This window comes from Tauraco erythrolophus, chromosome 4 (genome assembly GCF_009769465.1).
Source record: "Tauraco erythrolophus isolate bTauEry1 chromosome 4, bTauEry1.pri, whole genome shotgun sequence".
In the NCBI taxonomy this organism is placed as follows: Eukaryota; Metazoa; Chordata; class Aves; order Musophagiformes; family Musophagidae; genus Tauraco; species Tauraco erythrolophus.
This window is the reverse complement of record NC_141468.1, coordinates 57214458-57227406: the sequence shown is the minus strand read 5'-3', so window position 1 is coordinate 57227406 and position 12949 is coordinate 57214458. Positions and strand designations below refer to the sequence as shown.

The 12949-nt window shown below is 46.5% G+C and overlaps 1 protein-coding gene across 1 annotated transcript in view; it reads left to right on the top strand.

The window, feature by feature from the left end:
- Nucleotides 1-12949, top strand: part of GRIN2B (glutamate ionotropic receptor NMDA type subunit 2B) — a 174626-nt gene that overhangs the window by 89799 nt on the left and 71878 nt on the right. The window contains 1 exon segment of the mRNA XM_086610115.1: nucleotides 4670-4784. Coding sequence (XP_086466241.1) covers nucleotides 4670-4784 — 115 coding nt within the window.

Here is a 12949-nt window from a genome sequence, read left to right as displayed (position 1 = left end):
TCTACAACTTCTCTGGGCAATTTATTCCAAAGTCTTACCACCTTTGTACTGAAGAATTTCTTCCTAAGATCTAATATAAATCTGTTCAACTTAAACCCATTTCCCCTTGTCCTATCAGTGGACACTCTTGTAAAAAGTCCCTCCCCAGCCTTCCTGTAAGTTCCCTTCAGGTATTGGAAGGCAGCTATTAGGTCCCCCCAAAGTCTTCTCTTTTCAAGGCTGAACAATCCCAGCTCCCGCAACCTGTCCTCGTAGCAGAGGTGCTCCAGCCCCTGGATCATCTTTGTGGCCCTCTTCTGAACACGCTCCAACAAATCTGTCTCTCTTGTGGTGGGGACACCAGAACTGGACACAGTATTTGAGGTGGGGTCTCATAAGAGCAGAATAAAGGGGGAAAATCACCTCTCTTGACCTGCTGACCATGCTTCTCTTGATACATCCCAGGATGCGGTTGGCCTTCTGGGCCACATGAGTGCACTGCCGGCCCATGTTGAGCTTCTCATCAATAAACACCCCCAAATCCTTCTCTTCAGGGCTACTCTCAACCCACTCTGTGCCCAGTTTGTATTTGTGCCTAGGATTGGCCCGACGCAGGTGAAGGACCTTGCATTTTGACTTGTTGAAGCTCATGCAGTTAGCACTGGCCCATTTCTCAAGCCTATTGAGGTCTCTCTGGATGGCATCTCTTCCTTCAAGTGAGTCCACGGCACCACACAGCTTGGTGTCATTGACAAACTTACTGAGGGTGCACTCAATGCCATCATCCATGTCACTGACAAAGATGTTGAACAGTACTGGACCCAGAACAGACCCCTGAGGAACACCGCTTGAACTGAGGCAATGTCCAAATTTGCCTGCCCAGTCACCAGGTTCAGGAGGAGCCAATTCCTAGCAAAGCACTGGAGGCAGGAGTTGGAGTGGTTAGTGCTGATTTCAAACACATCTCCTTCAGAGCTGTCTCTGGGGCAAAGAAAAAATTGGGTAACTCTCCCTGTCTGCCCCCAAGCCCCCTCCGACTGCCACATTTCCCTCTCCAGGTTTTCTCCATCACTAGCTAAAACCATTTAAAATGTCATCATCTCTCTGCTGGTCCTAAATTGGCCATCTGATGTGGTTTTAATGCTCTATTTCCTATGCCAACCAGCCTTTGAAACACTCTCCATTAGCTTGCAGGGCTGACAGCCTCACATCTAGGGCGGGTGATGTTATCTAATGGTCAGAGCACAAGATGGAGAGTTGGGTCCCCGAGTCGGATTTGCTTTGTGCCGAAGGACACGTCCCTTCCTTCTTTGTTCCTGCCTGCTCGTCTATACCACGGGGCTCACAATGTCAGCCTGTTTCCACAGTGTCGTGTGTGTTTTGCTCCCACTTGAATGAGTTTAGGCAATGTGGCCGTTGTGTCTCTGCCAGGCTGGGGATGGGCTTGACCCTTCTGTGCTTGCATCGAGCTGCTCCAGAAACGCCCACAGAAGGAAAATTCTTTGCTGAAAGGTGTTTCTAGCAAATTAAATGAAGTTGCCTGTGTCTGCCCCTCCACGTCCTCTTTCTCTCCCCAGTTTGGAGTCCAAAACATCCAGGGAATCATGGATTAAGCCCTTTACAGGCACTTTTTCATCTTGGGTTACCTCACTTGCATGCACAGCCGGCTGCCCTCACGTTGTGCCCCTGTTGCAGCCTGTGGCTCAAAGTGGACATGCCAGGGAGCCTCCCAGCCCCCTGGTTGCCTGTTTGGGGACCGGAGTACACGTAGGCTGTAGGGAGAAAACAAATCCCCCTGGCCAGAGCAGGCAGCAGTAGTGCTGGCATACCAGAGCAGCACTGCTGCCGAAGGGGATGACTCTCACTGCGGTAGTGATGGAGGGCAGAGCCACTCGAGTGTGGCTGCCTTGCAGCACGCTGCTGACTTGGCCTGCCAGGCAGTCCTTCAAGCCCCAATGCTTTGTCATGCTGGCATCCCCTTGCTCAGCACACCCAAGCAAGCCTCGCATCTCCCCACGTGCCGCTCTTGCCCTGTGTCCCTGCGCAGATCACGGGACCCAGCAAGCCGCAGGAGTGCAGGAAAAGAGGGGAGGGCGGGGAGCTGGTTCTTCTACACTCCTCCTGCAAACTTCTGTAAACATGTTGCTAATGTGTTTGGGAGAAAACCCTCTGAAGAGATATTGTGCCAAATTTGGAGACTAATTTCAGTCATTAAGGTGTGAAACGAGGGATTTTTAGTGCCACTTTAAGTGTAAATCTCAAGGCATCTCCAAGAATTGGAGTTGCTGATGATCCCTCCTTGATTATTATTAGTGGTTCTAATCTTTCCTGTGGAAAACGAACAGAAACGACACCCTCTTGTGTCATATCTGTTGCTGATTTCTGTGAACTCTTCTTGTCAGGCTGTGCAAGGGAGATTCCATAGTGGCATCATTCTCAGGTAGGACAGGAAAGAAGGCTGAGAACAGTTTAATATTGCTGTTTGTTTAATTAGATAATTGCCACTGCTTTCTAACTGCTGACATATAAAGCTGCAACTCCCATCAGGCTGATGGAATGGCCATCTTCTTGAAGCCTTTCTTTCTTTTTCTTCTGGTGGCCTGTGCAAAGAAGTCATGAAGTGGGTATAGCTGTAATCTTGGTTCACTGGAAGGTCTTTCCCATCACCAAAGCCTTACATAGGTCTGGTAGGCTGCAGATACCCAGTGATGGTCTGTGCCTGGCATTCCTCAGTACCAGAGCAATGCAAACAGCTGGGAAGGAAACATCAAAAAAATAGCATGTGCGGTCCTGACATGGGATGTCTTACACTATTACTAACAATTGCGTGGCTAAGATTTTCCATGCGGCTGATGCTTTGGGTTTCTCTCTGTGTTTGAGTGCTGAATGGGTCCAGCTTTCATAAAACAATGAATAGTCTGCCTTTGAAAATCATCCTGTTGCAAATGTTTCACATTGGGCACCCTTATGGCTGTGTTTCCTACGCTGGCATGTCCCCTGAAGGTCACAACATGGAGCAAGCATGGAATTTCCTTTAGAAGTAAACATAATTGCTGATTGCGCGTGGTAATGGGGAATTAATGGAGGGATTTAGTTGATTAATGAAGTTAGGATGAAAAAGTTTGGGAAAAGGAAGCAGCTAAAATCATCACTTTCTTTTTTATTTGTTTGAAGATGTTTCCCTGTTACCAATGCGTTCATTAAATTAGCAGGGAGTTCTCTGTGTGCAGATAGTGGGAGAGTGTGAACGGACTGAAAGAACAGGGTTTTCTTCCCCTTTTTTTCTTGAAATTGCTTCAAATTGAGTTCAAAAGGAACGAACTGAAGCTGAATATCAGGAAATGTTTCCCGGTGTCATGGTGTAATAGAGCAGAAGAACTTCTCATGTCTGTAATGGAGATGTTGCTTGTGTAATTCATAGGAGAGCTGGGCAAAGCACGGGAGGGCAGAGTCCCAAGGGTAGCCCTGCAGGCAGCTTGGTCACCTCTGCCTCTCACAGTGCCGTGATGCTACTGGTGCCAGAGCAGGTGTGTAAAGGCAAAATCTACTTCATGTAACAGGATTGCGAATTGAAGTGAAATACATGAACAGGGGAAACTGTCAGAGTACCACAGAGATGTCGTATAAGCCACTGAACTGTGAAATGTGTATTTGCCTCCTCCTCTTCCCACAGTGTCATTCTGGACAGTGTGACAGTTAAGAAAATAATAGACCCGATTCTCATTTACAGCAACACCACTTTAACATGCTCTCACGATGCAGAAAGGCCTTGAAATGAGTGTAGCTGTAATCTCGGTCCACTTAAAGGTCTTCACCACTGCCAGAGCTGAGTGAAGAGGCCTTAGGATAAATAAGATTGAAGCCTGGACTGTTTAATAGTCCATTTGTACAGCTGACATGAGATGCCCCAAAGCAGGGGGTCCTTGCGCAGAAGTGACAAGGCCTTTCCAGACAAAGAGAATCATTAATGTTGGCTGTGGGGATTTGCAGGGCTGATCACCCTTTAGTTCCATCTTGCCAGGTGTAAGGCATGACTCTGTTCCTAGGGAAAAGGACTTTCATCAGGCTATCTCAGCATCCACTGTTCCTCTTCCCAAGTTGCTTCGGATGGCTGCTCTTGGCCCCGCAAGCCGTGCTGGCTCTGACAGCGACGGAGCTTCTCGCAAGTGTGCTGCTCCTTGCTCTGCTCTCTGCAGCTTCCCTGATCGCCGCCTCAATGTTTGGGCTGGGGGAAGGCTGTCTTCACCGCTTCACCTGTAGGCCATTACTGTCCTTAAATGACATGTGAAATCCCCTTTGGAGAGTGAGCAAAGTGTAGGCTGTGGAGCGTGTTTACACGGCTAATTGCTATGGATCCCTCTGCCCTTTGTGGGAAGGGGAGATCAAGGACTGTGGGCACATGCGTGTGCGTGTGACTCTTATGTGTACTTTCAGGAATTCACTGAGAGCCAACGTGCGACATCGCTTCTCTATCTCAGTCACAAAACATGGGAAATTGCCTTACCGTGCCTGATTGTCACAATTCCTGGAGTACTTGTCCTATTTCTCCCACTCCCTTCCTCTTGGATTTTCCATTGTTTGCGCTGTGCTCCTACCATCCCAGCATAAGCTGCAGAGGGGGTGCAGGCTCTCATTTCGGGTTCGGTTCCCAAGCTTTAACATGCTCCTTGCTGTTTTCTCTCTCCTGCAGGTACCTGATCAATGTCACTTTTGAAGGAAGGAATTTGTCGTTCAGTGAAGACGGATACCAGATGCATCCCAAGCTGGTGATCATCCTTCTGACCAAGGAGAGGAAATGGGAGAGGGTAGGACATGTTTGATAATTCTCGAACTGTGTTAGGGAGGACGATGGAGGAAGGCACTAGGCAAATAATTTCCTCCCCCCGCTCCCCGCCTTTCTGTCCTTCTTATCAGGGCCTGGCAATCTCCTCCTTGCATCCTGGACCACTGGTATCTCCAATACCCATGTTACTGTCTTCTCCATGCAGGATGACATTACATTCTTCCATTAGTGTGCATAAAAAATTCATCAGCTTCCCTTCTGTAATCGCTGAACATAAGTTTTCCTGCCTTTCAGAGAAGAGACCTCCTCTGTGCATCCATGGGTTTCAGTGGCAGAGACAGAAAATATTTCTCTGCATGGCTTGAAGGCAGTGAAGTTCTGTATACTAAATGACTGTGATTGAGCTACAGCCACACTTAGTAATATGTGCCAGTGTTAGCTGTGCTTGATATATCTGGCCAGTGTCATTTGCAACGGGATGGTGCATTAAGTAGGATGTATACGTGAGATCATATCGAGTTGTTCAAAGACCCAAATTTGCATATTTCTGAATAATTTGCATGTAACCCGAAGCACCATTTTAGAAATGGTGTGGATTTCTGTGTTAGTGCAAAGCTTTGGTTCATTTCACCTCCCACACAAATGTCATTGGTCCAGGCTCAGAGCAAGCCCTCCCAGAGGGTTTGAATTGAAGGAGAGGGGGTAGTTTGAGGGCTAAGAAAGTAAGATATAAAAAAGTGATGGGGTTGAGAACTCAGAACGAAAGCAAAGAGAATTCAGCAGATCACTCAATAGATATGAAGCAGAGCTTGATCTGAATATGATCATGTGTATGACTTAGGAAAATGCCCCTTTGCCCCACCACACACAGAAAACCTTCTCTCCTTGTCTGCTTGTCTCTGCATGGACTTGCAAGTGGCCTGCATGGCTAAAGCCAGGCAGAAATTAATGGAGAAATGAGAATGAAAAAGGGAGCTGTCAGGAGAATTGCATTCAGAAGAGGGCTGGAGGAACAACTTTTGAAGGAGGCAGAAGAGCCGTTGTATTAGTGCCTGGCAGGCACTAAGACTTACAGTAGTTGCAGGAGTTTGGGGAGAGGGTTAAAGGCCCCAGCTTGTGCCTGGTTTTCAGTAAGACCTGTCTACCTCGTGGTCTTGGTGCTGTGCAGACCAGATGAGAGTGTATGGTCTGGGAAAGTCAGCAGAGGTCTCAGTGGGACAGGAGTGTGAGGAAACGTATGGCATGGCATCAGCATGCGTGGACAGCTCTTGGACATGTTTGGAGGCAGGCTGGCTGGATATCGCATAGGAGGTGGGCAGGCAAGGCTCAGGCTGTGGAGACCTCACGTCAGGCTCTGTCCATCACACAACTTCACTGAAGTCTACCAGGCAAAATCCAGGAGGATTTGTTCCCGGCTTGCACCAAATTTGCTCTCACAGAAGAACACTCAATCATCAGAGCAGGAGAACAAAGCAGTAGCAGCATGAATCCTGCTAGGGATTATTAGCAGGGCTGGCTGTGGGGGATCTGTGGCTGGGATGGTTTGCAGGCTCTGGGGAGGCACAGCTAAATGCAGTCCTGTTTTTATTTTGCTTGTCACATGCATTACCCTGTCGCACCCTCAGTGAGGGCTTGGCGGCTTCCATGAGTGGTAAGAGTGGTTGTTCAGTCTCTGAGAGCGTATCCGTGGTCTCTCAAATGAACCAGACAATTAGTGGAAGAGATGATGGTGAGCTGGAGTGTTGGGGTTAGACCTGGGACCTGCCTGAGCCTTCCTGTCTGTGCAGACTACTTGGCATCCATTAAACCAGAACAGTTCTTTGTTTGATAGGAACTGGGGCTGGATTGAAAAGAGACTGTCATGAACTATGGTATTAGTGGTATGAAAAGCCCATAGTGCTTCCTGAACACAAATGTTTTACCTTGAAGTGAGTGTCTCACTCAGTGGGAAGATCAGATCATTATAACCAAACTCTGAGCTGTTTGAATTTTACACTGGTAGATTCTTCCTGGAAAATGCAGAATTAATCTCCAGCATGCTCTGATCACAGACAAATACCTTTCTTACCTGGAACCTCATACTCTGTGTCTTAATTTTCTCCATTCAGCGGAAATGCAAACATTAAAATATAAGTGTGAAACAGAGCTCTTGGTGGCAAAAATCATAATTTTGTTTTGCATTTGCAGAGAGTCAGGCAAAGCAGAGTGCTGCTGGCCTTTAACAGCAGCTCCCAGGCAATGCCACGATACAAGCCATGAATTATTCATATATTATTAGCACACAATCTCAATACCTTTGTAAGTGCATTGCCTTGCAGTGTAAAATCGTCCAAACTCTTGCTAATTTTTTGCTAAATTAGCAAGGTGCTTTGTCCTGGCAACTTCTAGGCAATATATAGAAGAAACTGTGCAAAGTGCAGGAGACGAGAGATGAAAGGCTGCTTGGGAAACACTGATTCAGTCCACTTGTATGTGTTCACTACAGCTTAGTCTTTAATTACAGCGCTGCACACTTTTATCCATAATCAGATGCTGTGCCTGGAAGGAACATCAAGAGGTCATTTAGTCCCTCCCTGTGCCCAAGGGAAGGATCAATTAGACTGAAATTATTCCTGACAGATGTTTGTCTCACCTGTTCTGAGAGTCCTTCGATGCTAGAAACTCCATGAAATCCTGAGGCTATCTCTTCCATGGCTTCTTTCTCCTTACTCTGGAAAGTTTTTCTAATGTCTATCCTACATTTCCCTGACTGCAGTTTAAGCCCATTACTACTTGGCATCTCCTGAGTAGACATAGAGAGCTGTTTATTCTCTTCCTCTTTTTATCTTCCTCTTTGTATGTTTGAAGGCCTCTATCTTGTTGTCTCCCAGTTGTCTCTGCTGTAGATTAAACAAGAATTTGTTCAGTCTCTCCTGGTAGGTCATGTTTTTTAGTCTTCTGATCATTTTTATTAGTCTTCTCTGGATTTAGTGACACAGTTTGCTGCTCTGTACAGCTTGGTGCAGTTGATTCTTGAAAGATGGCAAATAGATTGTGAGGAGTACATCTCATGGGGTATGGATATATATATAAAGAAATGTTTTAAAACAGGTGCGAAGCCTTCCATTTTCTGAGCAGCAAAGATGCAGGCAGTGGCTGAACTGTTTCAGGATTTCAGGTCTGTGAAATTTTTTGAGATTTTGATTTTTCATTCCAATTTGGGAAGGAATATCTTCAAAACTTCACCAGTTATTTCAGAACAGAATTCATTTTCCAGAAGAGCTACAGCTGTCCCCAGACTCTGATGATGATACATCTCCTCCTGCGTCCTTCAGACAGACTGAAGCCTTGTAGGGCTGACAGTCATGAAAGAACACGTAGCACATCTGCTTTCTAGAACACGTAGAACACCTGCTTTCTAGAAAGGGGCAGTAATATGAGCTCTTCTGCTCTTGTAGCCATAAGTAATGATTTCTCTTGTGATAAGCAAATGCACTGCATTTCGTTCACTTCTCTGTTCTCCGCTCCTTAGGGGCAGAAGGCTGCATGCCTTCCCTCTCTACCTTTTAATTACCTAGTTAGTAGAGCTCTTTGCTTCGCTGGCCTGACAGCCTAGGTGTGTTTTGGATGCTTTGATGCCCGTTGTAGGTATCGCAGAGGAGCAGGTATGCATCTGGAGGTAGTGAAGGAGGTCCGCCCTTATTCCCCATGAAGGGCCCTGCCTCAAGGCAGAGACGAGTTGGGGCCAGAGGTCTCACAAGGCGAGCCAGAGGATCGGTACTACGCTAGGTTTTGTATCTGTGAGTTGTGATGTTTTTATGTGGGAAGAGTTTTCACCCAGGCTTTTTCTTTACTTTACTGATCGCCTTTCTCGTCTGCTCTCCTATAATCCCACATATGATGAGGACTTATTTCTGGGTTCATGATCCCTTTGTAAGAGCTGGCAAGTGCTGCTCTCCAGCTCTTGCTCACGTCCACCTTCCCTGCTGAGGCAGGGCACAGCTGCTCTGTCCCATTAGCTCCCAGTTCCTCCTGTTTACTGCTTCACTTTCCTCCAGCAAACCTGGGGATGACAAACATTGCTATCTGTGAGGCCCTGTTTGGGATTCTTTCTCTTTAATGTCTTTAATTTCTAGGAGTTTTGCATAACTTCTATCACAAGGTTGTTCTCAGCCTCTGCCTTTTGCTGATGCTTCTCTGCCTCTTCCCTTAGGTGTGTCACTGGGGATTCAGAGCACCTTTCCATGCAGCTCATGACAGCAACCTCTCGTGCCACCCCATAGAGCCCTTTGATTGCAGGCTCCCTGGGGCATCTCTTACCAGGCATGCTTCAATAACCCCTGCTCCTGGCTGGACGAGCAAAGCCCCAGGTGATGGATTTGGCCAGGGTGACACTACAAGCCATTTTAGAGGGGAGCAGATGGGAAACTGATGCTGAAAGATTCATTCTCCCTGCTGCATGTGCTAATCCTCTGCCCCTATCAACCCTCACCCCCCTCAGCAGATAAAATGTTTGCCTGCTGCTGCTCCTATAATTATCAGTGTTTGACTTCTGAACTCTTGAAAATCAATTAGCAGCATCTGTTCTGCTTCCTCTCGCCGTCGATGTGGCCATGATTACAAATTCCTGGGCAGGCTGCTCTTAGCCTGTTCCCCTACACCATTGCACACATTAGTGCTCCCTGGGAGTGGGGCCATTTGCTGTGACACGCAAACTGTAGGCTTCCAGTACTCTCTAATGCTGAAATAAAGTGAGGAATGGTCCCACTGCTCTGCCACATGGACTTTCCAGAGATGAGTTCAGCCTCAATCGTAATCCACAGATGAGTTAGCGAACTTGTGTGACATTGTCCCCTGTTTGGGACAGAGCAGTGTCATGCCCACCCATGCTTGGGAAAGGTTCTCTCAGGTTGTGGGAAGGAGCTACAGAAAGGAATGAAGGACTTAGAAAAGAAAAATGGAAAAATGAGGTTTGTTTTATCTAAAAAAAGAGGAAAGAGAAAGAGATAAGTCTTTGGACATCTAAATCAGTGTTGAAAAAAGGACATTATGGTCACTTGCTTTTCATGTCCATGGTAAGCAGAAAGAAGAAGAAATCTTGGTAAATTTTCAAGCAGAAATATTTTGGTTAGATATATAGGGAGCTGTCTAATTGTTAGCATGGTGAGACATGGTGAGGCTCATTTGCTGGTGAGGCTCATTTGCTAGAGGACACATAGAAAAATATCCACCAGCACTGAGTCTAAATCTATCTTGTCCTGCCTCAGAGCTGGTAGATGCAGTAAGTGATCTCTTGCGGTTCTCTGCCAGCCTACGTTTCTGTGATTAGATGGAGAAGATGAACCTGAAGAGTGTCTCATGAGACCACTTACTTGATAGGAAGTTAAAACTGGGTTATGGACAAGCTGGTCAGCAAAAACTTCAAGCCTGGTCCAGTGAGGACATAATTTCTGCAAGCTTCTACCACGTACCTTTCGTATGAGCAGGCAGTTGGTGCATGAAGGCTATTATGGATGGCTGCAAACAAAAGCCCTTATGGAGGCACTTGTCACCCCCTGGAGAGTCTGCAGCTTTGGAGGGCTGATGAACACCACGGAGACGCTGAGGAGGCTGTAGCTTTGATAATGATGCAGCCTTCAGGCCTGTTCTGAAGTCTTTTTGTGCATTAGAAGAAACATTCATTGCATTTCTTTGTGTGCTTTAATATCCCAGTGGCAGAAATAACAGGGGAGGAGAGAAGAGGACTGAAAATCTGATCAGTATTCTTGGCTTTTAGTAAGGGTATGATACTGGCCACTCCGTGAAGAACCAATATGAATCATGTACCTGTTATGTTTCCCAGCAGAAGGAAGGATTTAGATTCTTTCTTTAATTTCTGAAGAAGTGTCTTTAAAAATAAGAGAGGAACAAGAATGTAGGGTTGTGAGGTGAAACCTGCAGCTGTACAAATCCAAGCATCTTCTCTGAAGGCCCTCCCCTGGCTTTGGAAGATGACTAGATCATTTGAGACAGTTTCCTGCTTGTGTTGTCTGGTGCCCCACCTGAACAAGCCTTTCTGATCACTTACACATGCATGAACAGGTATGCTTGCCTCCCTGGGTGGAAGTTATTGCCTTTGGTCAGGTTTTGCTCTGTGTGTGGAGTTCTGGCACCTTGACAGCACCTCCAGGGACTTCAGAAAGGATATATTTTTTATCCTACTGACTCCTTTTATGGTGAGACAAGATTGGATTGTTTTTGCCAATCAGTCTTGTTTTGCTAATTTCCCTGTGTACATGGGGATTTATGACTCATTGTCCCTGAGGAGAAATGGCACAGGAGTTTGTTTAAACCTACTCAGACTAACTGACTGATTCTGTTCCCATAGAACCAGTTTTTAGAAGGATATAGCTTCATTTAGGGCAGATGAACCGTTCTGGATTTAAGCACATATGGCTGAAATTAGAATGAGAGTCTGTAAATGCATTTGCCCCCCTTATTTGTAAAGTGTTCTTTCTGGACATTTCTGTAAGAGACTATAATTTCCCAAACCCCTTACTTCTCATTAGTCAGCAGACTTGCATCAAAGAATACATATTTTATGGATACCCCACTCCCGAGTGTCCCTTAGATACCTGATCTAGGTCACATCTGATGGCTCTGTTGATGACCCTGATTCAATCAGACAACCAGATGGCTTTATTTGTGCACCTATGCTGCATCCACCGTCAGGATTTGGCCTGGCTTCTCGCAGTTGTCCAGGATGTAACTGTATGTATTTGTGGCTAATTATGGCCATGTTAATCCTACACTGACTCCTAAGGAGAAGGGCAGATGCAAGTGCCACACAAAGCTTTCCTTATCAGGCAATAAATGCAACAATCTTTCTGAAAGATCCTCCTACGTGAATCTTGTGGACATGCTGATCAAATGGTATCTTTGCTGACTGATCGTATCAGACAATTAGATTAGATTGCATGCTGCAATAATGAGCTAGTCCATCTCTTTGACCAAAAAGGACACTAGCTAGGTGTCTCCTCCTGACCACCGTATATTATGTCAGTATAAGCTGTTTGCTTTCTTTGCCTCTCGCTGAACTGGTTCCTGACTTCATTTGCTCGAATTTTGGAGTGTATTTGTATGATTCATGAGCCTGCAGAAAAACACTCTGGCTATTCTCCACCAGGCTCTACTCCTTGGCTACCAGAGGGAATTCTTACATTGAAGCAGTGGCAGCTTCTTGGAGAGACCTTGTCCTCTAATGCAAATCAGATATTGGAAATCTGAAGATCTCTATTAAGCCCAGGCCGTAGTTAGAATGCCTCTTACTATTGCCGTGCTGGTGTAGCTGATGAGGGTGGGTAGTAGCCATCTGACCTTACTGGGGTTGCCAACCTGACTCCTTGGACAGGACAACCTTGAGGACTGTGCCCAGTGTACTAGTGTGGTAACACCATCTAGTCATGAGAGAAGACTACTCTTGCCTTGATTGCCTTCTGGATGAGAGCTCTAGTCTGGGGCCTTCTTCCAGCTGACTCGCCCATGCCACACAGTGAGGAGGGTCACTGTTCCCCCTTGCCGCATGTACACGCAGTCACCTCTTGCACATCATCATTGCTGTCTCCAGCACCCAGTTATGGACTTGGGACTCTGCTCTGCAGGGATCAGTGTGAACGCTAACCAGAAAGGTGGCTCCTACCCCAAAGTGGTTACACTTTAATTAGAAGACAAAAGGCAAGCAGATGGGTACAGATGGACCAACGGGGGAGTACAAGGGAACAATCAGACAACATTAGTCAGCATGGTAGGCAGCAGGCTTTACATACCAACTGGCTAACTCTTGTGAAGGTTTTGATTGGCAGCGGAGAATTATAACCATCTTTGTGCAAGCTTATGGGGCCTCATTGAGAATGTGAAGGGCAGATGGGGAAAAAGCAGTAAAGGTGCCTTTGCGTGCTTGGAGAGCTGTGGCTGAGAAGGTGCAACAACTCAAAAATGCCCAGTACTGCTGGAAAATTTCCAGCCTTCTTAAGATCTGAGGGGATAATCCTAACTTTACAGAGAACCAAAAAAAACATGTGGCAAGGCTATGTCTTGCGAGGCAGTACCACCTTTTAGTGAAGGGCTGGTGCACTGGTGCCACAGCCACACTGCTTCTGTTCAAAAACCCTCCTGCTTGCCACCAGCAAGGCTGGAGGTTTCCATGACATGTCAGATGTTGCTGTGTAT